Below are 25,022 nucleotides of genomic sequence, written 5' to 3'. Positions count from 1 at the left end.
AACTGTTCCCCTCATCCTATCTCTGCACTCCCTGATCAAGAGCCCCTCCCCAGCTTTCCTGGAGCCCCTTTCAGTACTGGAAGCTGCTCTAAGGTCTCTGCAGATCCTTCTCTTCTCCAGGCTGAACAACCCCAACTCTCTCAGCCTGTCCTCATATGGAAGATGCTTGAGCCTTTGGATCATCTCTGTGGCCTCCTCAGGACTCACTCCAACAAATCCATGTCCACCCTGTGCTGAGGACTCCAGAGCTGGATGCAGGGTTCTAGGTGACGTCTCAGAAGTAAGCTTAGGGAGTAAAGAGAAAAGATGGAGAGGCAAGAAGAAAATGCCATTAAGTGACCCAGCATCTAACATAATTAAACCTCACGCCTGTTCTTATTCCTGAGGAGCACCCCTGAAGTCTTACAAACCCCACCCACCCTCCCAGGCACTGTTGGTGGCCTTGAGAGAGACAGGAGCTGCACCTTCCCCCATGTGGACCAGGGTGTATCCTGTTGATGGGCTCAGCCTTGGGGTGCTCTGGCAGGGGTTTGTACCAGCGAGAACATGGGAAACCCCCAACGCCCAAACCAGGAACCATCTCAGGTCTCTCTTATTCAGGGATCTTCCAGACCACACTTTTCAGCCCTGAGTAAGCAAATCACCTTAAAGAGGAATGTGAAAGAACTGTTTATTATTGGAAGTGTCTCCCTCTCTAGGATTCATTTTTTGATAAATTGGCTTCAGCATCATTACTTTGTGATATATTTCCCTTGACATTTAATTATACTTACCCCAAACACATTAAGCCAATCAGTCTGAACAGATTCTTATTAATATGCAAATTTCTCCTTTGAAAAGCCATGAATCTGTGAAAAATCTCTTTAGGCTTCAATTAGGCCCTTTCAGGAGGCTGGAAACCCCCCAAAATATCCCCATGCTCCAAGGGTAGGGGAGGACAGTTGGGGCAGAGGATGCCTGGTTTGGAACGGTAGAAGGGGACGCTGCCATCCACCAAAGCATCGCCAAAGGCCTGGAGCCATGAAGAGGAAGAATTTTTTTACAATGAAGATGGGGAGGCCCTGGCCCAGGTTGCCCAGAGCAGTGGTGGCTGCCCCATCCCTGGAGGGGTTCAAGGCCAGGTTGGATGGGCCTTGGAGCAATCTGATCCATTTGAAGATGTCCCTGCTTATGGCAGGTTGGTTGTACCTGGATGGCCTCTAAAGGTCCCTTCCAACTCTAACCATTCTGTGATTCTATGATTCCGTGATCCTATGATTCTGTGATTCAAAGGTGGTAGGTTGGATCCTGCAAACCAATATGGTGTTGACAGCTTATTCCCATTCCAGTCCTTCTCCATGGGAGTTGCTGTTTCTCCTCTCCACCAGCCCTGGAGCTAGAGTGATCCTTCACTGAGGACCACAAAGACTTATCGCAGGGAAGCTTCATTTAGGAGCTGCAGAAGATGCAGTGAAATTTTTAGCAAAATGAATGGGAATCCAGTTCTCCTGGCACCATGGGCATTGGGAAGTGATCCGCATTAGGCAGATAAATTGAACCATACAATTAACCATCTGCAATTGAATGGATTTAGGTTTCACCTTGAAGCATCACTTCCAGTCTCCCTCTGCTCTTATATCTGTCTGAGTGCCCCAGGATTTTATACTCAGAAACCAACGGGGAATTAATTAGAATCATAGAAATCATGTAATGGTTTGGGTTGGAAGGAACCTCAAAGTCCATCCAGTTCCAACTCCCTGCCACGGGCAGGGACACCTCCCTCTGCATCAGGTTGCTCCAAGCCCCATCCAACCTGGCCTTGAACCCCTCCAGGGATGGGGCAGCCACCACTGCTCTGGGCAACCTGGGCCAGGGCCTCCCCACCCTCACAGCAAAACATTTCTTCCCAAGATCTCATCTCAGTCTCTCCTCTTTCATCTGAAAACCATCCCCCTTCGTCCCATCTCTGCTCTCCCTGATCAAGAGCCCCTCCCCAGCTTTCCTGGAGCCCCTTTCAGTACTGGAAGCTGCTCTAAGGTCACCCCGCAGCTTTCTCTTCTCCAGGCTGAACAACTCCAACTCTCTCAGCCTGTCCTTGGATGAGAGGTGCTCCAGCTCTCAGATGATCTCCATGGCCTCCTCTAGACGTGCTCCAACAGATCGACGTCTTTCTTAAGAATCTTATTCACTGAATCATTCCTATAAGTGACTGTAGAGAAACAGCAGTGTAGGTGCTAAAGCTCTGGTGGTCTTTGGCCTCCTGGATTTGTTTCCCATGGATTACAGCAACGGACAAACCACAAAACCGCTTCAAAACCTGCCAGGCGCCAGTTCCCACCAAAAGCTTTTACTTGCTAAATCGAGATGATTTCCTGGGAGTTGCTGGGTGCCACCACATCTTCTTAAGAAAAAGTGACCCATTTCATCCTATTTCACAAGAGGTTGTAGTTTTGCAAAAAAATATGAGTTGGTATATTTTTTTTTTCATGACCTCCAGTCAGACGTTAAGATCGGAAATACAGCGCAATCAGTGTACTATATAAATAGTTCAATTTTAGAAAACAGCTCTCATGAGCAATAAAGAAACCAAATTTACTATGCGCTCTAATAAAAATATCTCTTTTAGCATATAAATCAAACCAAAGTGAACAGATAAAGAAAAATAAACTCACTCCCCCAGCCCCCGCTTTTTGCCCGGGAGCGCAGGCAGCGGCCCTGGAGGAGGGCTTGCTTGCACTATATAAATACACGCGAGAGCAAATCTGTTAAAAACTGTAGCCCCAACTTTGTTTGCTAAAGGTCCCAGTTTATCCTTCGGCAGAAGAAGGAGGGCTGTGAGAGGCCGGTGGGAAACACAATCCTTTCCTGTACAAACAGTATAGCCTGCGCTGATTGTAAGTGCACCGTATGGCATTGTTTTATGTGTGTATATACAGAGAGAGAAAGAGAGATTTTTCAAGCCAGTTAGCGACATAATGTGATCTTATATCATCTAAAACCAACAATCGTACTTGGACTCCTGGCAGTTTCCCTTGCAGCTGCCCCTGCCCCCTGGGCCCCTTCCCCCATGGGCTGCTCGTGCGCGCTGCCGCCTGCCCCCATTATTTTTCACAAAGGCATATAAATCACTCTGGAAACTCTTATTATCTTATTTTCCCTCTGCTTCCCTCTTGTCTGTTTTGAGAAAAATTAATGCATTTGTCTCCAGAAAAATGTGCAGTCTCTATAATTCAGTTTTAAAACCAGCACAACTAGCAAATGGATAGAGCTGGGTTAGGAGATTCATTTGTCATGCAAGTAATTGAACCCTTCCCTTCGATTTTTCCTTTGGGTGTTAAAGACAACTGATGCCTTCCTGGAATTTGCTGAGGGCTAAGAAAGGTGGAAATACAGATGGACAGACAGATTGACCGATAGAAAGGAAAAGCAGAAGAGAGAAAGAAAGAGAAAGGAAAAGAGAAAAAAAGGTGAAAAGAAAGAAGAAATAAGATAGAGAGAGAGGAAGGAAGGGAGGAAAGAAGGAAGGAAGAGAGGGAGGAAGGAAGGAAGGAAGAGAGGGAGGAAGGAAGGAAGGAAGGAAGGAAGGAAGGAAGGAAGGAAGGAAGGAAGGAAGGAAGGAAGGAAGGAAGGAAAGAAGGAAATCTCAAAGCACAGGCTGCCTCTGCAGAGGGAACTTTAGGGAGCCTCCAGGAGAACATTTCAGCTGTTTTTCTTCCAAAAGCTGGTGGTGCTTTGGTTTGGAAGGCTCCTTGCTGCCTGCGTGAGTGAGGAAAACCATCCCCATCATACACCTTGATAGCCTCTGCCTTAACTTGGTCCTGCTTCCCCTGCTCGCCTGCCTGCAGACCTGGGGATGAACAGCCCTGTTAGGTCCTGCAACCATCCCAAGCCCCAAATGCAGTGTAGGGGGAAGCATCGTGCATCATATTAATGACTGTGGTTACATCCCAATTCTCTTCCTTCATCTGGAACTCAGGAACTCTCTGCTGGTTCCCCCCCACCCTAAACTGGAATGCAAATCCACACAGTTCTCTGGACAAAGTCCCTCAGACAGTGGCACGTTTTTCCAAACCACAAAAATCACAGCCAGCTTTAAAATAATCACCATCCTTTCTGCCGTGGGGCAAGAACCTCCCCCCACGAGCAATGTGTACGCCAAGGGCTCCTGTACGGGACCGTACACATCCTCGCCACAGTCCTCAGGACACATCCTGACCTCCTATCAGCTCCGAGGCCCAATTCACCACTCACACAGAGGAAGCCAAGAATAATTCCAGAAAAGCTACAATCAAGCAAGGACTCAGGCCAGCTAAGTCTATTGTTCCTTTGTCTCTCACTATATTATCTCTGTCCCTTGGGAGCTACATTATTGCCAGCATTATATAATGTGATTTGCTTGTTTTTGATGTCTGCCTCATTTTTCTTAGGCACAAACACAAGTGCACCGTCATCCATGCAAACTCACAGCAAGGCATGCACTCTTTTCATGGAAGAGAGGAGGTAGGATGGGGACCCGAGTCAGAGAGAGAGGCGGTGGCTGAGAAGCTGCAGACAACGTGAACGGGAACAAAACATTGTATGGAAATCAGAAAGGCACAGAAAACCACTGAATGGAAGTGACTGCGGAAAACAAAAAGAGTTCCTTCATCCTCCTTCCTCTGGAGGAGGATAAATCTGGCCAGATCTCAGAGACCAAAAATAAGGACATAGTGAGAGCAAGAACAGAAGTAGCAAAATTAAACTGGTGAAGCTGGAGGTAGGGAAATATTGGAAATGGACAGTGGATGCAGCAGGCTGAGATCCTCTTGGGCCACATGGCCTCTCTCTAGGAGTTCTGGAAAACCTCGTGTCCCTGCAGGTTAATCATATAATAGCATCACAGAATCATTTAGGTTGGAGCCTCTGCCAGTGTTCCACCACTCTGTCATTAAAGACATTTTTCCTAATACCCAATCTAAACCTCCCCTGGCACTGCCTGAAGCCATTTCCTCTCATCCTATTACTGGTTACTCGGGAGAAGAGCCTGGCACCCACCTCACCACAGCCTCCTTTCCAGGAGCTGTACAGAGCGATGAAGTCTCCCCTCAGCCTCCTCTTCTTCAGGCTAAATAGCCCCAGGCCCCTCAGCCGCTCCCAGAACCCCTGGGCTGCAGACCCTTCCCCAACTCTGTTCCCCTTCTCCAGACATGGTCCAGCCACTCAATGTCCTTCTTGGAGTGAGGGGCCCAAAACTGAACCCGGGATTCGAGGTGCAGCCTCACCAGTGTTTAGTCCAGGGGGACGATCCCCTCCCTGCTCCTGCTGACCCAAGCCAGGAGGCTCTTGGCCTTCTTGGCCACCTGGGCCACTGCCGGCTCATGTTCAGCCACTGTTGACACTCCAAGGTTTTTTTCCGCTGGGCAGCCCTCCAGCTATTCTTTCCCCAAGCCTGCCAAGTTTTGGTGAGAGCAAGTAGACAGATTTTCTCTCTTCTCTGCAGAGAGGAAAGCATCCACCCTGCAAGATATTGTTGTGGAACCCTAAACAATTCAGCAGAGATCATGAAGTTTGGGGAAATACTGTGACATGCACCATACTGCTGGAGATGCTTCATGTGTGCTTGTGTGCGCACATCAACAGAGAGCTTTATGAAGGAGCCAGATACCTCAAAGGATCACCACCTCCCCCTTCTGAGAACAGAAGTTGTTTCTTAAATTATGCTGAGAATTGACTTCCCTATATATCACCACACATTTCCTCCTGCTGCAAGGCCAAAAAAATCCTCAATCTGTATTGTAAAAAAAAAAAAGAGAGCCTGACCGCAGGCTATGATATAAAATATATGGAGTTTACTCTCACAGTCATTCTTCATCCTTCCTGTACCAATTCTTTGCCCTTCTGCAAAATGAAACTTTAATGGCTGGGAAAGGGCTCCCTACTTTCATTCCCGGAGCAAAGCAGTCAAGTGCAAAGAGGACAAAAGTCTCCTGAAAATAGAAAGCTTAAAAAGATTTCTCCTAGCCTCATTTGCAAGTTCTCGGCAAGGCACAGGCTAGTGCGGAAGAAACTGTGCCGAGCAATCACACCTTGGCCTCCTCCAGCCCCAGTGTCTATTAAGGGATTTCAGCCACAGCTCATGAGGTCGCGCATTAAGAGCTTTTTTCTGTGCTCAGCTATTCCACCTCCTCCCAGGGAATGCATCACTGTCTAACCCAGTATCACAGAGTCATCTGACATATTTCAGGGCATTTTAGTTGTAGCAGATCTAAATTTCATGAGGAAACTGTACAGCATCTTCGCTGAGGGCTGGCTTGTCCATAGATTGGGACCAACTCACCTTCATGTCATGGCACAGGGGAGGTGGAGGAGATGTGGGGGCTCTTGCTTGGACATTAGTGTGGCACCAAGGTTTGTAAGAGTGAATCCAGCTCATTAACTCAAGAAAACAAAAAAACCCAAACCAACCAACCAACAACAACAAAAAGAGAAAGACAGACAAGTACTCTCCAGAATATGAATGGATGAAAAGAAAACCAATTAGTGACCTCAGCTTGAGTCAACTTGAGTCATTTGGATGCAGGCCAACAAAGTCTCATCTTCCTCACTCCGCACCAAACTGGCATGGGCTGGGCTTTCAGACAGGCTCCTGAAGACGACCCCCAGCCTCTCATTTCCCAGCACTGCCTTGCCAAGAGCTCTTCTACGCAGAGACTACTTAGCAAGACCAAACCTCCTCCCCGCTTCATTTCTCAGCATCACAAGGAGGACAAAAGCCAACCTGCGCATGTTCATTGCACTCACCTGGAAACGTGTAAGAAAATGCAAGAAAGACTGGCTAAGGCCACACTAATGATCTTAAAGGTCTTTTCCAGCCTAAATGATTCTATGATTCTGTGACACCTTAATAGAAGCAGGGATTTCAAATCCATGGTGACACCATGGCCCATGAGGACAGTCAGGCATCGTCCCTCGCAGGGCAGCAGCAGCACTGGGACCCTTGGCTTGGTGTGATCTTTCCATGGCAATACAGAGAGTTGGGGGGGCTTTGAGAAGCGATTCTATGTCTTAAGAGCACAGGTCTCACCAAGAAGCAGTCAGACATCTGCTCTTAGGCCATTTTGGAAAGCCCAAACAGGACCCCTGGAGATGAAGATTTTGAAGTGTGATCAGAGACTCATGGAGATAGCAAGGAGCATTAATGCTTCTGCCAAAGCACAGGGCAAGCTTGTTAGTTATTGCAGTGACTTAAAAAGGAGCCTAAGGGAGTTAGGTACTTAAACAGCACTCAGAACCTTTATTTAGTTTGCAAATTCTGCACTGGAGGAGTGCACAAGTGTGACCCCTGAAGCGTTACTCTCTAAGCGTGTCTACTTGAGTGAAAAGCTGAATTGATTCTGGATTGCGTTGGAGGCCTCCTGCAGCTGCTCCTTCTCCGTGTCAGAGGGAGCAAGCTTGCTGGTGGAAACAGTGGAAGGTAAAGAAATAAGTGCAGGACCACGAACACACCAAAACCTTGTGGGCTGTGTGTTCAAGGGAAATCACTGAGTGTGGCTCCAGGTCTGATTCCTTCCACACAAGTTAACGCTGAACATAATGTGCTGGAGGATGCTACTAGTGGCAGATCCAGACCACAAGAGCAATTTCCAGCTGGGCAGGCAGCGTTGCTAGTCCTCTCCACCGGGTTTCACCATGAAATCCAAGACAGCTGCAGAAATCACTTATTTCATGAGTTTGGTTATTCTTCACTGTCTCCCTGTATTTCTTTCCCTCCACCACCAGCCTTTTACAGCTAAAAAAAGTAGGAAGAACCCCCAGGGTCTGTGTTCCCCAAATAGTTGCATGTTCATGTTGTCTTCATCATCCCCACCATCACTGCTAATGCTATCATGGAGTTACAACTCCAGGAAAGTAAGACAAGGAAGCCAGAAAAAAGGCACAAACAATAAACACAGAACCTGTTTGTGTGGAAATGTTCCTCACGACAATACTACTACTACTAACAATAATTTAAAACAGGGCAAATGAGAAATGCAGCCCACAGTCCGGCCACAGTGAATGCTTTCCAAGATGTCCTGCTGGGTCTCTGGTGTTCCGTTCTTCTTCCCCATCACCATGCACTGGACAGGGAGCCCCACCCGCTGAGATCCTGGCACAATGCAAATGGGTTCGGTATTGTTAGGAAACATGGCACACATGTGATGTGCTATTGTCCCTAATTTGATTAATGAACCAATCACACCAATGGGGCATTCCACACCCCCCAGCACCTTGTTACACACCACACCAGGAACCTCCCATCAGAGGATTAATTCCCCAGTCCTTGCCTTTCCCAACCTTCTCAGGTAATTGTTTATGAAAAGATGAATGTATACAATAATAGTGGGTGAAGGGAGCTGATGTATGTGGTGTTAATGAATGAAATAATCAGTTTGGTAATAACTGGCATGTGTATTTGTCAAAAGGGAACCAGCAGGACATTAGCATTCTGCAGCCACCAAACCTTTATCTCCCGGGCTTGTGTTTGACAACAGCCCCCAGACAGTCCATGAATAAAATACAGAGTGGTACCCAGACATAATTAAACTGCCAATGTGGATGTACCTAAATGAACTTGATATCTTAATGACACTAGATAGCATGTGAATAATGAAGCCAGCATGAAAGGGATGTGCATAATGAACACAGACATCCCGGCTGTCGCTGAAGAGCCGCCCAGAGGGACCCTGCTCACCAGCAGCAGCTCCTGGACCTCCTTATTAGCACACGGGGCATCGCCTGTGCTCCCACACCATGCTGACAGGACCCATGCCGTGGCTCACCCACATTGGCATTGAGGACAGGGTGTTGTTCCTGCGGGGGCAAAGGCTGGTGTCCTGCAGCGTTGGCCAGGCTGTGGTCACAGACGATGGGGTGGCATGTGAGGAACAGAGCTCTCAGACCTCCCTGCTGGCATGTCCCACGCTCCCTCCATAAATCCCTTCTTTTCCCCAAATCTTCACCAATTCTGCTGTATCTGCTTCTCCAGAGACCTCTGGCACGCTGTTGTGCAGCAGAGATGTAATTTTAGGAGCACTTCATACAATTAAATTACCAGATATGTTCCTTTTTTTTTCCAGCATGAAGACTATTTTGCAGGAAGAAGCCACTCCTTGGGGACCAGCTGCTCAGAGAAGCCCAGCCACTGGATGGAGAGCATGTCCTGAGAGCATGTGAAGAGCCACAACCCCTCCTCATGCCCGCCATCCCCAGATGTCAAGCCATCCCCCAGCACCCATGGGTGCCATCCTCCCTCTGGAGGAAGCTGGGTGCCCTCGTCCGATACTGAGCTCTCCCTACAAAGCTGCTCTGGTGGGTGTTTGCTCCTGAAAGGCCAGTTCCAGCCCCCTCCTTCAGGAAGGCATTGTGCTGGGTTCCCATGCCACGCTGCTCACAAGGTAATTGCCACTTATTGCTCTAATGGCTCAGATTTTCGCAGCAAATAAGCGATGTACAGTAAGCATCAGTCTTATTGAAGAAATAATGGGAAATTAGAGCATGCACTACAGGGAAGACACACTCCCTGGTTACGCGGGATCCAGCCTGCTAGCATTTGACAGCAGCAGGATCCCTGCCTGCTCCTGATGCAGCCTCAAATATAATTGAATACAATAAGTTCAGCGCAGAGGGGAGCAACCAGCTCAATACGGCTTAGTTTGCTCTGTAACAACCGAATCGACTGGTGGGTCAGAAACTGCTGCGAAGCTGGCATGGGAAATGTGAACTGCAGCAGGTCCTCTCTCTCCCCCTAAAACGGAGATAAGGGGACAGCTCAATGAAAATGGAAAAAGTACAGTAGGGTTTGGAGAAAGCATCTTAAAACCCAGCAGATAACACAGTCCAGACAGCACAGGATAAGCCAACGTAGACAGCAGCCTGTTGGGTGGAACAGCAAGTTGTGAGACCAGATATTAAGATGGGTGAAAATATGTAACTCTTTGGGCCAGAAAAAGGGAAACAGTGGCACCAGTGTGGCCCAGCATCCAGGGAGGTGGTGGGAGGGACCTTTGGCACCAATTTGCCTTGAGCAACGACAGCTGCCATTAGAAAGATGCCAGTGAGATGCAGCCAAAGAGCTTTGGGTCCCAACCAGGTGAAACCTTCAGATGACAGCACTCTGTCCATTTACTGCCTCTACATATTTGCCCCCATTGCCCATTGTTTAACTATTCCTTCCCAGGAAAGATATCCCGATGCTGTACCCTCATTAGACAGTAACAGTGATTTCATTAGATTGAATAACTCTGATGATCCCCAGAGACCAGCAGTGCTTTAAACAGAGAGCTTCACAGTTAGAATTACTGTTATTTAACGTTGATCAGATTACAAGGCAAATCAAATTTTTCCCCTAACCATATGATGGCTATGATTTACCTAACGGGAGATGCTAAGGATGGCATTCCTGGAAATCCATGCCAAGGGGAGACCGTGCCTGAGACAGCAACATCAGGGTGACCCATATGTTTGTGCCTGAAAGTCCTCTATGGAGAGCATGAATGGAGCTCAGGGTGGCCCAACATCCCTTTGCTCCAAAGCTGGGGTCAGGTGGACCTGCATCTGCCGTGTTGGCTTATCACCCCCACCAGAAAGAATATTACCAGGAAATAATTGAGTCTCTTTGACCCATGGCCCTGCTGTGGATGAGGCCGTTCATCACTCCTTAAAGCTCTCTCCCGGCCCTTTTTTCCCTGGGAGACCCATGGCTCCCAGCAATGGACCCTTGGCTGCGGCTCTGCCCAACCCTGGTCTGCTGGGGTGCCTGAGGGGAGAGAAGGGAGGGGCAGAGCACGTGGTCTCTCCCTTCTCCTCATCCCCAGGACTTGGTTGGAATCAGTTTTATGGCTCTGGGGACCCGAGGGCCTGGAGAGGGCTGGGAAAGGTTGGTCAGGGCAGAAGCAGATCCATTACAGGGCTCCACTCCAAAGTAGGGAGCTGTGGTAAGTGCCCCCTCCCTGAAGACAGACCAGGGAGGGGATGGCTTGCAGTGCATGGTGCGCTTTCCTCCCAAGCCCTTTCCGAGAGTATGTTGTGCGTTTAAAACCTGGCTTAGGAGATCAGCCAGGACAGATCTTCCTCCGGACCCCTTTGCTGATGGGAAGCCAAGGGGTCAAACAACTCCTAAATGCATTCCCCACACTGAGCAAGGTCAGGGCAACCCCAACAACTGCAGGAAGGCAAGAGCACAGCCCACTCGGACTCCAACGAGAGCAGGCTCAGCTGCCAGTGCAAAACTTACTGATCTGATAAATCTGGCTTTATACCAGCGACGTCTAAAGAAAAGCGAGGCTCTAGGAAGGTCTGTCTACCAGCAACTAAGGTGACCACGAAGGTGACCATACGCAAAGGCCAGACTCACCAGGGCACCCACCCTGTGCTGACCATGGGCTATTCAGCAGAAGATCCCAGGGATGGAGTGGAGGATTCATTCCCCCATCCATGCTGAAACACCCAGTGTGTTCCAGTCTGAGTCCAGACTCCTCCACTCCACTCATTCCTTGGTGTCCCCAGGGGGAGTGATGGCCAGGAAAGCCCCTGGGAGCAGCCCCGGCTGAGCACGGCTCTGCAAGTCACCAACGTTTGGGCTCCTTCATCCATGAGTGGGCTTACACCAGCTTTAACGGTGCTGCTGGATTTGGGCAACAAAGCCAAGCACTGCTTTCAGGGCTTTAATAAAATCCAGAGTTGCTTGCAATTTTAAGCCAGATTTACTCCAGAGGAAACACACCCAAATTCCTTTCTCACCACTGTGATCACTGCCCCAATGCCTTTCCCATCTACTTTCCCAGGGCTACAACGTGAGTGAGCCCAAGGCAGCTTCCGAGTGAGAGTGGGGCTGGGTCAGAGCCGAGAAGCAGCAGAACCATGTGCTGGGGAGACGCTTATATTGCCTCAAAACAATGAATAATTTACAAAGCCAGTGTTGCAATAGCATATTTCTTATGTACTAAGGAATCCAGAGATATACTAGGAAACCAGAGGTTTTACATCTGGTCTAGGAAGGTTGGTGGGTCCTGATGGATAAATCAGGCCCATGGCTTCTCCTCTTCCCTGCTGCAGGAACTGCCTGTGATGCTGGTCCCAGGGAGCTGAGCTGCTGCCCCACCGCTCGGCAGAGGCAGGCGGTGATAGGGAAACATCCATTTCTTCTTCTCACCTCCGTTTCATGTAGTAGAGGCAGCAGGTCCCTGTGATGTGACAGAGGGCTGTGACCCCCCGTACAGGCAGGGCAGAGCTCAACCTGTCTGAGTGCTAAATGAAGCAGCTCTGACGCCTCGATGGGCTTTGCTGCCTGGGGCTGACCCTGACCCATGGCACTCGAACCAGTCAAAATCAATTAAACACTGTGCACTGCATCTGGGTCAGGCCGTGATGTCCTTTCCCCTGACTCAGCCCCTTCGGAGGCTCCCAGGCTGACTGCTTGTGTGTCCACCTAAACTTTTTCTTTCTCAGGCTCTTCCAGCAGATTTACTGCTGCTGGAAGCAAGGGAGGCAGAGTCAGCAGCAAGCAGCCAGAGCAGCATCGAGACTTGTTGCAAAGGCAGCTCTGGGGGCTGAGTGCTTCCACCCCGAGACTGGCTCCCACGCTGGGCTGAGCTGGGATCACAGTCCATACACATGGAAACAACATTTAAAGCCAGCGTAAGTCTGTGTCCAACCCTCTGCACATGTTCTGCACCTGCCTGTGGTCAGAGCAAACACAACCCAGAGAGGGTGATGCTGGACAGGTGGGTCCTGGTGCCCACTGCCTGTTGGAAAGCCAATCTCAGACCCCTAGGAGCACCTTTACCCATAACCTCAGTATTTTCTTATGAGCCCAGCAGCACAACCTCACTTCACAAAGAGGAAACTGAGGCATAGGACAGAATAGACCCTTGCTCAACACCACCCAGCAAGGCTCAGTGTGTGTCAAAGCCTCCTCAGCTGCCCTGGACATGATAAAAAAGAGCAGTGACACATGTTCATGCCATGGCAATGCTCATGCCGCCCACAGGAGCTCAGCTCTCCTGTTACTGCAGGTGCATAAAGTGCATAAATCCCAAAGGATGCTTCATAAAGTTCAGCCAGGCTTTCCCAGCTCTCTCTAGCCTGTAGCGAATAAAGGGTGTCTTTCTTTTTTCTGGTATGAACTAATGCAGATGCACAACCCCCCAGGCTCTTCAGCGTCTGAGCTGCCCAAGCGCAGGCGTTCAATGGTACTGAAATGACCCAGACCATGGATGCAAAGTGCAACACCTTCTTCTCTGCTCTCAGCCACCAGCCATTGACTGCCAACCGGAAAAATCCATCCCCTCTCAGAAAGCATTTCTCTAACCAAATAACACTGATCATATTTTTCCCTGATAACAGTTATGGGAAGATGAACCTCCTTGGGTCATCCCAGTGCACCCCTGACCCACAGGTGAATCCCCGTACCAGAAGCAGGGAGCAAACCCCTGGGTCCCTCCCAGCTGAGGCTCAGGGACTCCCTCAGCAGCTCTTTGCTTCTGATCCCTCATGCTTAACAGTTCCTGATGCATCTTTCTTTGCTAAGCACTTCTGGAGCTCTTTTAGAGTCTTTTTGCCAAAAACCTCCCATGGCAGCCAGCTTCACAATTTATTCTCACACTGTTTGAAAAAGTCCCTATTTCTCTTTCTAGTCTGCTGCTGATAGCACACATGGCGACATGAGAGGGATGGCCATTGCCTTTCAGTACCAGACAAACATTTACAGCCAAATATTAATATTCCCACAGCACAGCTCAGCAGTGCACGAGGGCAGGGATATTGCACAACTTCAGCTTTATCCTTTGCTGTGATATGGAGCATTCAGACAGAGAAAAACCCAAATCACCTTGCAGTCAAGAAGAAAGACCACTTCCCAGCCATCAAAAGCCAACTGCCCCGAGCCCCATGATGGGTCTCTCCCAGCAGGACGGTGCCCAGCAGGTCCGTGGATGGGGAACAAATATGACTGGAGCCAGTTGAAACTGCAGAGTTAATTTTTAGGGGCAGAGACTAGAATTACTTGAGCTGGAAGTTAGCCCGGACATGGGGATTTGAAGCTGCAACCTTTGGAAGAGGAGTCAGGGAAACCTTCTGTGACCTTCAGCACATGGAGCAGGTTGAGGAGCAGTCCAGGTCAGGAGGGATGCAGATGGTGCCGAGAGAAGTTCAGCACATGCTGAACACCCATCACCGATGCTTGTACCGGACAGCCTCCCTTCCTACTACGGTCAGAGGAACTCAACAGCAGAACGGACCTAGATGCCAAGAGGTCCCATGTGCATTTCTCTGGGTGCATTTCTGTCTGTTTCCCCACTGGCAGAGTGGAGCATCCTCCATGCCACCAATGTTGCTGAAGGCCATGGCGCTGAGCTAATACAGGGACCGGCTGCCAGACCCAGAGCAGGCAGCTTTGTGGTGGTTCTGCCAACACCTCTGAACAGCATGGCTTTGGAAAGTGAGAAACACCATGGCTGAGGCCACTGACCCAGTGCTCGTGTGTCAGAGAGGGGAGATCTTCCCTCCTCCTGCCATCACCAGTTTTACCTGTGCAAATCACGGCACCCTGATGGCACAATACTAATTGCACCTGGGAAAACCCACTGCTGCCCTCACTCAGGCCTGGGGACTCCATGGGCAACGGTTCAGCAGCAGCACGGGAAAGCCATGTCTTGCTGCATTGCGTGACCTGAGATTCTCCCAAAAACCTTTTTATTGAGGCCTAATGCAAGACTTGGCAAGGCACAACCTGGAGCCCAGGAACGTTTGAGACCAAAGGGATTTAAGGAACAAATTTCCAGCCAGGGGAAGACTCCAGAGCTGAAGTCCAGAAGCAAGATGGGGAAAGCGGCATTGTGTTCACCTTGGGGCCCCTCACTACAAGAAAGACATTGAGGGGCTGGAGCACATCCAGAGGAGGGGAACAGAGCTGGGGAAGAGTCTGGAGAACAAGGGTTATAAGGAGCGGCTGAGGGACCCTGGGGCTATTTAGCCTGGAGAAGAGGAGGCCAAGGGGAGACTTTATCACTGTCTAAAACTACTTTAGGAGGTTGCAGTGAGGTGCGTGTTGGTCTCTACTCCCACGTAACAAGTGATAGAATGAGAGGAAACGGCCTCAAGTTGCACCAGGGGAGGTTTAGATTGGATATTAGGAAACACTTCTTCATGGAAAGGGTTCTCAGGCACTGGCAGAGGCTGCACAGGGAGGTGGTAGAGTCCTCATCCCTGGAGGTATTGAAAAGATGAGTAGACAAGGTGCTCAGGGATCTGGTTTAGTAATGGACAGGTACAGTTGGATTTGATCTGAAAGGTCTTTTCCAGCCAAACAATTCTATGCCAACACTTGGGGATTTCTGCCCCCGTAGGGCTTCCCAAACAGTCCAGTTCAGACAGCACAAAAGTGTATAATTACATTGAAAGATGCAGGTATCTGGTACTAAATCTCACAGTAATAAGAAAACAGAAACTAATTGTTAACATCAAAACACAACACTTGAGATCCCAAAGATGCACACGAGGGTACACACACACAAACATGGAAGTCCAAACAATTGGAGTTGGTATTTTCCCATAAATGGCTGCCTCAGAGAACGGGGCTGCAGGAGGGAGCCCTTCTCCAATGGGCCATGTCAGAACAAATCAGCCTGGCTTTTTGAAATGTTTATCAAGAAAAGATGGTGCTAAAGAGATAAAAACAAATAAATAGCCGGCGTCCCATCAGGACGTTGTGCTTGATCCTGAACATCTCTTACCAGAGGAAGGTGTGGGACAGGCAGCTGTGGTCGGACCTGATCTGACTGTTCACATCCCAGTTTCCAGCCACTGGTTGCTCTTGCAAGCTGGAGCTGAGCAGTGCAGCCAGGGCTGGGGAGGCTCCTCCATCTCGTTCTCACAGCCGGGAGCTAGGCAGGATCCCACTGAAGCGGCTGTGCCGACATCCATGATCTGTACAGCTCTGTAGAAAGAAGGTGTCTGGATGTCTGGAGTTGCCCAGGTGGGACTTTCTAATGCGACACTTGGGCACAGCTGACAGTGGGGAAAACAACAACATTAGATTTCCAAGGTTTCCCCAGGTCAGTGATGAGAAGTTTTTCCTCTACCTCTTTCGCTGAATCCCCAACATAAGTAGTTGGAACTGTTGGAATGAGTCCGGAGGAGGGCTACAAAGGTGATCCAAGGGCTGGAGCACCTCTGCTATAAGGACAGGCTGAGAGAGTTGGGGTTGTTCAGCCTGGAGAAGCGATGGCTCCAGGGAGACCTTAGAGCAGCTTCCAGTACAGAAATAGGCTCCAGGAAAACTGGGAAGGGGGTCTTGACCAGGGAGTGCAGCAATAGGATGAATGGAACAGTTTTCATCTGAAAGAGGGGAGACTGAGATGAGATGTCAGGAAGAAATGTTTTGCTGTGAGGGTGGGGAGGCCCTGGCCCAGGTTGCCCAGAGCAGTGGTGGCTGCTCAGTCCCTGGAGGTGTTCAAGGCCAGGTTGGATGGGGCTTGGAGAAATCTGATCCAGTGGGAGATGTCCCTGCCCATGGCATGGGGGTGAAACTGGATGGGCTTTGAGGTCCCTTCCAACCCAAACCATTCTATGATTCTACCTCCCACCAGAGACAAACCTGGCAGCAGCCCCGAGCCTGAGGGAGTTTGGGCAGGGATCTCTGCATCTCTGAACAGATGGTGTTACAACAAAAAGAGCATGTTGAAGATCTCCTCATTCCAGGAAGCATGAAGGATGGTCTTGCCATGCATGAAGGGAAGTGGCGATTTCTTCTGCTTAAAGATTTCCTCTTGCAGAATCACGTCATTTTATGAAAGAAACTCCACAAATAATTCACTTCTTTGAGTAAATCTACTGACATTCACACAGCGGGCACCATTCTGCTCACACCCTCCTGCTTGCAGGGGCTCAGGAAAGCACAGTTTGGAGGTTATTTCTAACTCCAAACTATGAAAAACTGGATTTCCCACTAGGTGGGTGATGCAGGAGACAGGCAGAGACACCGTTCACTGTCCCTATCTATGGGATGGCCCCAGTCCAACAGACTAGGCATGAACAGCTCCACTGACTCACACAGGTCTTTGTAAAGGCGTAGGACCCCCAGCATCCAACCCCAGCAATGCAACTTTAATTTGCAAAGATTTATGGCCACAACAACCACCCCTGCTCCCCCTCACCTGCCTCTGCCCTTTCTCTGCAAAAGCAGTTTGGGTTACCATGAGACTCTCCGGGAGGAAAGCATAATTAGCAACTCTGGAGTTTTAATGCCTCCATCAGGGAGGGGACTGAGGGGAGTTACTCTCAGGTTCTCTGATCACTTGTTGTCCGTTCTGAACTCTTTGGAAAGACACGAGCTTCCTTCCCCCTCCCCAGACCCAACTGCCCTTACTATAGACCTCAAACCGCCGGGGTGAAACCGTAACTCGGCTGTGGTGAACAGACACATTGGTGGTGGTGGTGTGGCCAGAGCACGGCCCTAGACCTCAGACTCAACCTAATGACTCCCAGCAGCTCCCTCAAAGGCAGCAGAGCTGATGGCAGGAGGACAGGGTACATGCATCCGTGAGGAGTTGCAAGGTCCACCCTTAAAGGAGCACAAATGGTTTGAGTGGGGACCGTCTGCTGCTTCTCGGAAGAGCATCACAATTTTTGCCATAAATGGGCTCTTGCCCCAGACAGCTGGAGCTCCACACTGCTTTCCAGGAGACTCAGCTCTATGAATTTAGCTGACAACATCTTGGACAATCGAGGTCATATTTGCAAGATTGCTCAGCACCAGCAGGCAGGGCCAGGGGAACCCCAGTTTCCAAGTGCCCCAGGTCCAGGCAGAGCCATGAGGTGGATGAGGACAGTGCCGATCCCCTCCAGCTTCCTTCACCCTGTGGACCAAGATGCAAAAGTGGTCTGAACGTGTCTATTGACTTCTGAATCTCCCCAGTACATCCCCATGCAGACCACAGGATCTAGTGAGAAAAGAGTCCAATAAAACCCCACGTTCTTACTTCGTAGATTTCTGACAGGCATGGGGTTGACTTCTCCTTACATGCCAACAGAGGAGCGCACCTGTCATCATGAACAGACACCAACCCTGTATATGAACTTCTCCACTGACCAGAAGACAGAAGTGATACATACAGATGCAAAATGCTTAAAAGTATCAACAAAAATAATAGTAACCCTTTGGGGTTTATGTAGGGAATAAGAGAGGAAAGAGCCCAGTCCAGCTCTTTGCAGTTACATCTTGCAGGGCAGGTGTGTCTGGCCAGTGCCATCCCTGGACGGTGCCACCCATCAGGTGTGCACACTAGATGGCACTCCACCTCGCCACAAGAGGATGTGGACCGATGCTGTGCAAGGCTGAAGAACCTTGCCAGCAGCTCCGGTGGGGTTCACCTGCTTTGGGTGCTACTTAACCCATATCAAAGCCCAATAAGCTCAGGCTCCACACACCACTTTATCTCTGCATTAGAGAGAAGTGACACAGTCACAATTCTTCTGACCCACCCCTGCAGCACCGAGCAGTGACCACCCACTCTCTCACTTTGCAGATGGACAAACACAGGTACGCCACGGTATCACCCTAGCAGTAAGGTGCCAACCTTCAAACTTTCAAAAATTTACTGACACGCCTTGGAGCATCTGAATCCAGATCATGCACAACAGCAGCAGCAAAGCACCTGAGCACCAGAACCAGTTACTGTCTTTTTAGAACAGGCTCAATGACCCCAGCCTTGATCTCATCAGCACTTACAACAAGCTCCTTCTCCTTGCTGGAGAAGAGCAAAGGGGAGAGAGGTCCCGTCAATCACCCATAAACCTACCTTATGCTCCAATGACTCCTTGTCCAGGAGACCCACACTGCCCAACCAACACATTCTCCACTGTCTTATGCACCCATCCCAGCTCATCTCCATCTGCTGTTCCCAGTGAATTACCTGTGCTTTGGGGCCAAGATATCTTTTGTTCCCTTTTTATACTGCGCCTGACACAATGAACTCAGAACAGGGAGGTATCTGATTACATAGCTAATAAACAAACAAGGATCTGGATCCTTTTCAGCACGTGGCTGTCTAAGGCTGCAATTTCCAGAGAAACTGCTGCAGGCTGTGTTTGATGCTATTAGTGATTCAGATGTGTTTGGGAGATAAGATGTTCCTAGGACAAGGAGCAGGCACTGCTAAACAAGACCTTTCTACAAGCAGCCATGAGCACAGCAGGGAACAGAAAATCCAAACTAGCTCAAACTCAATGTCCTACAGCCCATATTCCAGGCTGGGCATACCCTGAACACAAAGATCTGGTGTTCCTTGCAGACACTGCAAGGACAGGTGAAGAAAGGTGAGGGAGAAAATCACTTTAAGGCAACTTCAGCATGTGCTTCCTCTACAGGGTTTTGCAGCAAGGCCTGTCTCCTGATGGCTGACTAGTCCTGCTCCACCTTTCATGAATTGTACACACCTCCCTGAAGTCTCTCCTGGCATTGTCCACCCTGTCCCCTATGCTCCCATCCAATTTCTATGGTTACAAAGCACTCCCAGACTGTGCTCCCCGTGGCCACAAAACCCTATGGACCTCCAGGCCATCCACTGCTCCAGGAGCAGCCTGGCTTCTCCATCCCCAGGGCTCTGATTTCACCATGAGTTGAGGCACAGAGGCTAGGAACCGGCACAACAAGGTGGGATGCAGCTGCTCACAGCTGCTGTAAGCACACTCCCCTTACACAAACCTCCTTTTCCTCCAACACAGATCTCTTCTACCCAGACGTTCTCTGTACCCTTTCACTCAGAAACATCAGTGTTGCCTAGATTAAAAAGAAAAAAAAAAAAAAAAGCCATGGAGAAAAATCCCAAGAGGACATTAATTAGGAGACAGAACTCCTCAGCTCTGGAAGCATCGGGGAGGAGTGATACTTAAACTCCCAACCTGACGGAGTAACTTTGAATCATCTTTCATCTTCACCCTGATCGAGTGTAGTGTAATGACATTCGCTTGGCTCTGCTCTTGTGAAACCGGCATCGGTGCTCCAGAGGCAGGGAGATTAAAACATCGGAAATAAGTGTTCCTAGGGTGACTGACAGTATAACGACATTCCAACAGGCGGCTCAATCAGCGCGACACTAACAAAGGATCAGAGGGAAGCAGCCAGACTTCCAATAGCACCTGCAGACACAGATCTATTTTTTTAATCCAGATTTTTTTTCACTTGTCTGGCTTGGCCCCTGCTCCTGGAGTTCTCCCTGGGCTGTACGGCCGGGTGGGGGATAGCAGCTGAACTCTATTACAACCTGTGCTCACCTGCTATTGAACTCTGTTTGCTCAAGAGCCTCGTTCAGGGCTGGAGCGGAGATCGCTGTGCGGGGAAGTCAATGCGAGTATTGTGGGCTGCCCCTTCCCTCCTTTTGTCCCTGCACGAAGAGACGACTTGCAAACCCGAAATGGAGAAAGCTGCTTTCGGCACACAACTTCCCTTGATATCCAACCCACACATCGAGGTGTCACACTTAGCAAATTAAAACACCCAAGTTGTTTTTTGTAAGATCAGCCCTCAGCAGCCCAGCTGCCTTCGCCCCCAGGCACAGCGCAGGCTGTAAGAGCTGAGCGATTGTTCCATTTGATTTCACGGACAGTGTTCTTGCGCATTGTGTGGCACCATTTGATTTCATGGACAGTGTTTGTGTGGCACCCCAGCAGGTGCCAGAGCTTCCATGTGCCAAGCCTGTGCCTTGTGAGCTCCTACCTACAGGGACCACCATCTAACCAGCTGCTGCAGGAGCACCATCCTGCTGCGGCAGCTACCGCTCAGCCCGTTTCTTCACCCTCACACCATATAACTCTTACAGGAGCTGCTCTTTTGTTTCCAGGAGGAACCAGGTTCCCCTCACACTTGAGACCCCACAGTCACCCTACCATGCTCCTGGTGTGGCATCTTGTGACACCACACCGGTGACACTGATACCGACTGTCAGCCGGGAAGGTTGGATGGATCTTCTCTGTTCGCAAGTCTGCATCGCTGCAAAAAGCTGAGCGCTTTTTGTTCCCTCAGACAGGGCACTAAGACTGTGCTGGCTTCCTCGGGGCGCTGAAAGCCAACCCAACTGTTTATACCTCGTAATGATGCTGTTTAGTCTGACTGCTGGGAAACAGAAATGCACGTGAAACCTAAGCCTCTGATGCCAAAGATAAGAGATCAGGACCCCTGGCAAACATCTGGCTATTTCCCCGGCACTGAATCCTCAGCAGAGATTACAGCAAACCCGTGGAGATGGATATTTTATAAATGAGTATTTATAACATGCTGGTAACCAGTTACCAGTGGGCTGACACTGCAGCCCTGCCATCATGCCAGGACTCTGTGTGTTAGTAAAGATTACTCATACAAGCAAAGCTGGCAAGATTAGGTCTCAAAGGAATAATCCCACACAAAGCATTCACTGTACCCTCAGCCTCTACGGGGCTAATAAAAAAAAAAATACTGGTGAAATTCAGTACATCAATAGCAGAACAAACAAACTGCAGCAATTAATGGGAGAGCTCACGTCCCAAATGCGAAAACCTAATGATTACACAAGCAACCCACAGGGCAGCACCCGAGTGGGTAAGAGCTGCCAGAACAAGATCAAACCTCTGGAAAATTAAATCCCCTACACAGAGCCCTACTATGCTCTCAGTGCCTGTGGCTCCTCCTCGATCGAGGTCTGCACTCCTTGCTCAGGCACCGCTTCCAGGAACGGGTCTGTCCCACCGCCATCTGCTCCTCAAGGCTTTGAGAGCATCTGTGATAAATAAGTTTTTCGGCATAGCCACCATAAATTTCAGGAGATGCCACCCCAAAGCCATGCGTTTATTTTTCAAAGTCAAGCCTTGATTAAAGTTCTTGAGGTTTTTCAGATTCGTTTTTAGTGTTTCCTCTGTGATACAGGGTCAGCATGTGGAAATTGGATAAGCGCACACTAAAAATATAACTCTGTAGACAGCTTCAGCCCACACGAAAGGAAATCTTTCTTCTCCAAGAACCCACATTCTGCTGCCTGCAAAAACCCAGCGTGTTTCTGACATCGACGGGCACACAAGCTCATCACTTCCACATGGGAAGAGTTTTACATAAACACTCGGACTGGAGGCACTATCCTACTCCACATTTCCATACAGTCACTGCAAGCTGAGCCATCCTCTGCTCTAGCTGGGCTTAACACAAACGTAAAACAAGCTCGTGGGGTACCTGAAATCCTCTCCTTGTTGTTTGTTCATTCAAGAAAGCCACAGACATAGACACACACTGCAAAAAAGGCAGTTTTGCCCACATCCTAACCAAGCCTTTCCATAGGAATCTGCCAGAGGACGCTCCTCAACTTTAAAACACACGAGGAAAACACCTCAACAATGCTAATGAGGATCTGAAACCCTAGCTTTAACACTTACTGTCTTGTTTTAAAGAGGATGCCCCCTTTTGTGGTTTAATGAAACACTAATTAACCAGAAGAGGAACCCCATCTACCTTTCCGCTCATTTCTTAGGCAAGGTGAGCACGTGGGTTGCGCTCCTGGAACTGAACTGACATTTTTCATTACTGGGTTGCTGAAACATTTGCATGGGAAATACATTTTTGTTTCACATTTCCATCTAGGAAAGCTGCTCTTGACGGCTGCATCTCTGGGCTGGGAGCTGCGGGAGGTGACGATGGGATGGCTCTGCAAGGGGGTACAGCCGGGGTTGGGAGACACCATCAGCCACAAGGTTTGAAAAGACCCTCCTCTCCAGGAAAAGGCAGGGAGCAGCAGGATGTTCGGGGGCTGCTCTCCAGGGGCGATGTTAGTTCTGCCTCAGCATCCCCATGCAGTCCCCAGGGCGATGGGGCACCCCCTGCTCTTCCCACTGCCACCCACCCTGCAGCAGCACCCTGGGGGTCCCCGCACGGGGTGGGAGGGCTGGGGGTGCGCATCGGGGAGGCGGGGGAGAGGAGGGATGGGGGGACGAGGATGGGGCGACGGGAGGCAGGGAGGAGGATCTGGGGAAAGAGGAGTCTGGGGGATTTGGGAGCAGGGACGGGAGAACAGGAGGAGAGAGAGAGGAGATGGGGGATTCGGGAGCAGGGATGGGAGAACAGGAGGAGAGAGAGAGAGAGAGTGGGGATGGGGGATTCGGGAGCAGGGATGGGAGAACAGGAGGAGAGAGAGAGAGAGGGGATGGGGGATTCGGGAGCAGGGATGGGAGAACAGGAGGGAGAAAGAGGGGCTGAGGGATTTGGGAGCAGCGATGACAGAAGAGGAAAGAGAGAGAGGTACTGGGAGATTCGGGAGCAAGGATCGGAGAATCGGAGGAAAGTGTCTGGGGGATTTGGGAGCAAGAATGGGAGAATGGAAGGACAGCGACGGGCTGGGGGATTTGGGGCAGGGACGGGACAAGAGGCAGAGTGAGAAGGGCTGGGGGGTTTGGGTGCAGGGACGGGAGAGCGGCTGGAGAGAGAGGGGATGGAGAGAAGAGTGTCGGAGAACCGGGAATCGGAGACGGGGCCGAGGGAAGGAGGGGTGAGGATTTGAGGAGCGAGGAAAGGATGGGCGGGCGGGTTTGGGGAGCGGGTTCGGGGCTCGGGGAGCCGCGGGCGGCCGGCGGGTGGCACTGCCCACCCCATACCTGTACCAGGCGAGTCCCCGCTCGTAGTTGCGGTCGAAGAAGTGGGGCTCGGCGCCCACGGCGCGCACGTCGGGGTGCACCCGCAGGAACTCCAGCAGCGCCCGCGTGCCGCCCTTCTTGACGCCGATGATGATGGCTTGCGGCAGCCGCTTCGTGCCGTCGCCCAGCAGCAGCGCCAGGCTGCCTGCCCTGCTCGCCAGGCTGCCCCCAGTGCTCGCCAGGCTGCCTGCCCTGCTCGCCAGGCTGCCCCCCGTGCTCGCCAGGCTACCTGCCCTGCTCGCCAGGCTGCCCCCCGTGCTCGCCAGGCTGCCGCCAGTGCCGGCCGCCCCCCCGCTTCCGTCCCCTCCCCGGTCCCGCCGCCTTCGCCGCTGCTTCAGCCGCTGCAGCAGCCGCTTCCTCCGCGCCGCCGCCGCCTGCCAGGGGTGCAGCTCGGCGGAGCCCCCCAGGACCTCCCCCCCGCCGCCGCCCTCCTCCTCCTCCTCCGAGGCGGCGATGATGGGGCCGGGCAGGGTCTGGCAGCGGTCGGCCAGGCAGTAGAAGACGTAGAGGGACATGAGGAGCGAGCAGAGCATCACCAGGAACTTCTTGAAGATGCTGCGGGGCAGCGGCTCGGCGGCAGGGGCGGCGCTCAGGGCCATGCTGCCCCGGGAGCCCTGGCCATGCTCCGCGCTCGCCGGGGGGGAGCTGGGCGCTGCCGCATCCCCACCGCCCCCGGGGGCAGCCCCGCGGGGAGGGGGCCGGCTCCGGGCGGGGAAGCGGCGCCGGGAGCCGCGGGATCGACGGGGCTCGGTGGGGCTCGGAGCGAGGCTCCCACCTGCGGCGCCGCTGAGGCTCCGGCCGAGACAGCGCGGGGCGGGGCGGGCGGGGCGGGGCGGGGGCGCTGCCCACCCTGCGGGGGGCGAGGGGGGGGGGGGGCTGCTCCGGGGGGCGCGGGGAGGCGCGGTGCCGGGATGTTGTCCCGGGGGGCGGGCACAGGGATCCGGGGGTGCCTAGGATACTGTCCCGGGGAAGGACAGAGATGTCCTGGGGGGCTGTGCTCGAGGCTGTTCCGAGGGGTAGAGGGAAGCAGAGTGCCCAGGATGCTGTGCCGGGGCGGGGCGGGGGCACGGGGATGCGGAGGTGCCCAGGATACTGTCCCGGGGGAGGACAGGGATGCCCGGGGGAGAGCTGTTCCAAGGGGTAGAGGGAGGCAGAGTGCCCAGGATGCTGTCCCAGGGGACAAATGAATGGGGGGTGCCCGAGATGCTGTCCCAGCGGCGGTGTCCCTGTCGTCTGTCCCCAAAGCTATTGCGGGCGTGTACAGGGAGGCAAAGTGCCCAGGATGCTGTCCCGGGAGGTACAAGCATGCGGGATGCCCGGAATGCTGTCCCGCGGGGAGGCGGGTATGTCTCCGAGGCTGTCCGGGGAGGTGGGGGGCT

At 51.4% G+C, this 25,022-nt stretch overlaps 1 protein-coding gene across 1 annotated transcript in view; it reads right to left on the bottom strand.

Annotated features, from left to right (window-relative positions):
* LOC104054811 (heparan sulfate glucosamine 3-O-sulfotransferase 3A1) overlaps positions 1–24,444 on the bottom strand; it is a 40,517-nt gene extending 16,073 nt beyond the window's left edge. Inside the window, exon 1 of the mRNA XM_054083621.1 lies at positions 23,605–24,444. Within this exon, the coding sequence (XP_053939596.1) occupies positions 23,605–24,242 (638 nt within the window). The 5' untranslated portion in view covers positions 24,243–24,444. The remainder of the gene's footprint in view (positions 1–23,604) is intronic.
* Positions 24,445–25,022: the final 578 nt, after the last annotated feature.

The sequence above is a fragment of the Cuculus canorus genome, chromosome 18 (genome assembly GCF_017976375.1).
Source record: "Cuculus canorus isolate bCucCan1 chromosome 18, bCucCan1.pri, whole genome shotgun sequence".
Lineage (NCBI taxonomy): Eukaryota > Metazoa > Chordata > Aves > Cuculiformes > Cuculidae > Cuculus > Cuculus canorus.
The sequence above is the reverse complement of the archived record's forward strand: the minus strand, read 5'-3'. Positions and strand labels throughout refer to the sequence as shown.